The 4,140-nt window shown below is 50.0% G+C and overlaps 2 protein-coding genes across 5 annotated transcripts in view; both read right to left on the bottom strand.

Moving 5' to 3' along the window:
* The window catches only part of GABPB2 (GA binding protein transcription factor, beta subunit 2), a 23,804-nt gene extending 22,329 nt beyond the window's left edge, over window positions 1–1,475 (bottom strand). For all 4 annotated transcript variants that reach the window (XM_005880577.2, XM_005880579.2, XM_005880580.2 and 1 more), the window contains exons 1-2: window positions 948–1,475; window positions 21–239 (exon numbers count right to left, since the gene is read on the bottom strand). The gene's annotated coding sequence lies outside the window, so the exon portion shown is untranslated. The remainder of the gene's footprint in view (window positions 1–20; window positions 240–947) is intronic.
* A 287-nt stretch (window positions 1,476–1,762) lies between these two features.
* Window positions 1,763–4,140, bottom strand: part of MLLT11 (myeloid/lymphoid or mixed-lineage leukemia; translocated to, 11) — a 6,535-nt gene continuing 4,157 nt past the window's right edge. Inside the window, exon 2 of the mRNA XM_005880576.2 lies at window positions 1,763–2,994. Coding sequence (XP_005880638.1) covers window positions 2,716–2,988 — 273 coding nt within the window. The 5' untranslated portion in view covers window positions 2,989–2,994 and the 3' untranslated portion in view covers window positions 1,763–2,715. The remainder of the gene's footprint in view (window positions 2,995–4,140) is intronic.

Below are 4,140 nucleotides of genomic sequence, written 5' to 3'. Positions count from 1 at the left end.
CATCTTCTCTTCCCCCTCACCTCCTCGTCCGGGACGCCGCCGGTGGCGCTCTCGCCGAACCCGCCAGTTTGGTGCCGTCTCCTCCTCTCGTTTAGACTCCCTGTCAGTGACGGTTACTTTTTGGCCTTTTCACCTATGCATATTTTGGGGGCCTTTAACCCCCCTCGTGGAGAAATGGAGGCAACAAAATGGCGGACCCGGAAGTGGAGACTGCGGAAAACAATTTCTGGCGGAGGGATCTGTGAAGAAAAAACGAGGATGGAACCTGCATTTCCATTCTAACAGAAGGATGATGCACCTCGGAGGCTCGTTTGCTATCCACCGAAGGCTCTCGGCGGTGGGAAAGCGTGTATGCGGGGAAATCCTCGGCGGGACTCTTTGGCGACGCGGAGGGTTTCGATGGCGTGTCCTACGTGCCGCATAGACCCGGCAGGGGACGGGCCCGCGGCTTGTTTTGGCGCCAAGAACCAGGCGAACCGCTAAAGGGAAAGCGATTCTGCCCCGGCCCTGCTCCTCTTTGCTGGCTTCTTGGGAGGCCAGCGCTAAGGATGGAGAAGCCTTCTTCCCGCGTCCCCACCGAGGGCCAGGCTGAGGGGGACGGCCTGGCTTTGCGCGAGAAACGAACTCCGGTACCTGGCGGACATGGTTCCCCTCCCGGCCTCAGCGGAAGGACCCCGAGCCCAGCTGTCAGCGCGAACAGGGAAACCAGTAACGGAGGCATTTCTGGGGGGCGGGGGCTGGAAAACGATGGAGCGTGAGTTTGCAAATCCATCCCGGCGTCTCATTTACCAAACACTTGTAGCCTGCCTCTGCCCAGCAGGCGCCACGAGGAAAGGACCCGCCACGGACCCATCCATCCTCTATTAGGGTTTGGCTTTTGACTTGGACGGTTGGACTTTCCTGGCCTACGAGGCAGATCTGCGTGTCCCCCCCTTTCCTGGACTTACCTAGGTCGTCTTCATGTCATCTTGGGCAGTGTTGGCAGCACGTCGCCCAGGCGCTGCCCGTGTCCGTATGTCCGGCTGCCCTTTTTACGTTGTTTCATTCCCGCTGACATCATACTGTCTGGCTCCGTGCCTTTCTCTGGAGTCGGCGCCCAAACACGACTTGGAAATGAGCACAAATGGTTGCGTGGTGGTGTTTTTTTTAAGTGAGCGTTTTAAGCAAGCAGGTGACATTTGGGTGCACTTGTTGGTTGTCTGGGGCACCCCGGCCGAGATGCAGAGCAGACTGCGAGCCTCGGGAGCCTGCCTTCCGAGGCGCCTGGAATGACCCCCTCAAACAGGTGGGCCGCCTGGGGGCAGGTAGAGTGATCGGTCACAGCTTCCTCCCTAAATAGTTCCACGTGGATTTCACCCTGGTTACCTACCTTTCCAACCAGAAGTTAATCATTTTCATGTATAAACGCTACTCAAATCATTCTTCCTTAAAGTTGAAAGAAAAAAAATATACAAGCTATGCCCTGACCGGTTTGGCTCAGTGGACAGAGCGTCGGCCTGTGGACTGAAGGGTTCTGGGTTCGATTCCGGTCAAGGGCATGTACCTTGGTTTTGGGCACATCCCCAGTAGGGAGTGTGCAGGAGGCAGCTGATCGATGTTTCTCCCATCAGATGTTTTTAACTCTCTATCCCTCTCCCTTCCTCTCTGTAAAAAATCAATAAATTTTATATATATATATATATATATGCTGAATGTGAAAGCAAGGCTAACGTTTGAGATCCATACTGCTTTCCAGTGGAGAGAGAAAACTAGAATGCAGTCCTGGGGTTGAATGTCTTTATTAAAGAAATGAGTAAATGCAGCACAACCAGCAGCAGAAACGTTGGAAGGAGTGGGAACAGGCTGTGGGGTCAGAAAGTGGTTGTTCGCTTCATGGTCCTAAGGTAGCTGAGGCCCCTTGATCAACACACGTCGCAAATGCAGGAGGGCAAGCCTAAGCCAAGGACCCACCCAAGGCCTTTTAGGAACAGAATCCAAACCTTACCAGTTACCACAATAGTCAGCAAGATTGCATCTTAAGATTTGAAATCGAGTGACTTTCCTCAAGAGTTTTCAACCCACGGTTAGGAACAAAATAGTAAAGTGGAGGAGGCTTGACGGAGAAACACCCTTTCGAGAGAGTGTAGCTGTTTCTGAAACGATCCAGGGCTTTCCCCTATTTTCATTTTCCAAGATATATTACTCCTCTTGTTTTATACCTTTACCCCCAATTTCTCTGAGAAAAAGAATTTATTACAAGAAGGAGCAGAATCAAAAAAGCAAGCGTCTTATCACCTTAGCCTTTTAGAAATCCTACTGTCTTGTAGCAGATCATCTCAAAATTTACTCTTCAACCCTTGAAGAAATATTTGTGTTTGCTGGCGTAGAGCAAGAAATTAGGAAAATTGGAACAATCTCAAATGAGGTCAGAAAATCAGCCCTTCCATTTTACACTACTATACTACTCTCTGGTGCCCCCATCAGGCCTGTTTTCTGGAATTAATATGGACTGGGACGGGGTGGGGGTGGGGTAACTACTCCATTGCTTGAACCCTTTACTTTGTGACTTGAGGGCTTTTGAGAGAAACTGATACATTAAATAAATAAATAAATAAATAAGACACAGCTCTGGCAAATTCATCAGCACCACCTCAACACAATAGAGGGAAGAAAGCAAGATTAATAGGGGAAGGGGTGGACAGACAGTGCAGGCATGGTGGGAGAGAAGGCTCGGGCTTAGAGCAAGTCCAGTTCGAAGGCGTGGATGCTGGCGATGGGGGCCCTCCAGAAGTTGAAGGTGCTGTACTGAAGGAGGGCATCGCCCTCGGGGTGTTTCTCCTGCTCTGTGTCGGTGGCTTGCCCGGTCATTTTGCCAGCGCTGCTGTCCTTGACCTTGTAGATGGATGTGTCTGACAGACCCAGGCTTTCCAGCTCCGACAGATCCAGTTCGGGAATGGGCATCCTCCAGAAAAGAAAGGAGCTGTACTGGCTGCTCACAGGGTCCCTCATGACTTCCTAAAGAGAAACCGCTGGTCAGTCTTCATGGCACAACAAACTCTTTGTGGTCCATTCACGGCCTTTCCCTACTTAGAATCTTCACATCCCCATCGGCCCCAAGTTCCCTGGGATAAGCTTCAGGGACCCTTCCTCTTTTACCATTTTCTAACTTCTCCCCAACTTGGAATGACTTTATTTACTGCCTACTGTTTCTTTTTCTTTAAAATATATTTTATTGATTTTTTACAGAGAGGAAGGGAGAGGGATAGAGAGTCAGAAACATCAATGAGAGAGAAACATCGATCAGCTGCCTCCTGCACACTCCATACTGGGGATGTGCCCGCAACCAAGGTACATGCCCCTGACCGGAATCGAACCTGGGACCCTTGAGTCCACAAGCCGACGCTCTATCCGCTGAGCCAAACCGGTTAGGGGGTTTCAAGTCAATCTTGAGGCTGGTTTTCAAGGCAGCCGACGTTCTATCCGCTGAGCCAAACCGGTTAGGGCGTTTCAAGTCAATCTTGAGGCTGGTTTTCAAGGGCTCTCAGAATCTGGCCCTATTCTTCCGAGTAGCAGTAATAGTACATCTCTGCTACAGTTAATACTCATCACTCACTCCGCTTTCCATCTTAAAATACAACCCAAGTTTCAAGACTCCACTCAAGTCCCTAGAGGAATTTTTCCCCTAAATTCCTATTATGTTTGCAAATACGGAACTTCTTCCTGCCTTTGGTTCATTAGGTCATGGCACCTCTGAAAAGGGCTTTCAGGACAGTTCAGCTTTCTGTTTTCCTCCCTCTCTCCTAAGCCCTATGATAGCCCTGGCCAGGTAGCTCAGTTGGTTAGAGCATTGTCCCAATACACAAAGGTTGCAGGTTAAATCCCCAGTCAGGGCACATACAAGAATAAACCCAATGGCCCTGACTGGTGTGGCTCAGTGGATAGTGTCGGCCTGCGCACCAAAGGGTCGTAGGTTCAATTCCCGATCAAGGGCGCGTACCTGGGTTGCAGGTTCTATTCCTGGCCCCGGTCGGAGTGCCAATGGGGGGCAACCATTCAATGTGTCTCTCTCACATCAATGTTCCTCTCTATCCCCCTCCTTTCCACTCTCTCTAAAAAAAAAAAAAAAAAAAAAAAAAAAAAAAAATAAAAAAAAAGGGAAAA

Source organism: Myotis brandtii, unplaced genomic scaffold (assembly GCF_000412655.1).
Source record: "Myotis brandtii unplaced genomic scaffold, ASM41265v1 scaffold643, whole genome shotgun sequence".
Taxonomy (NCBI): Eukaryota; Metazoa; Chordata; class Mammalia; order Chiroptera; family Vespertilionidae; genus Myotis; species Myotis brandtii.
The sequence above is the reverse complement of the archived record's forward strand: the minus strand, read 5'-3'. Positions and strand labels throughout refer to the sequence as shown.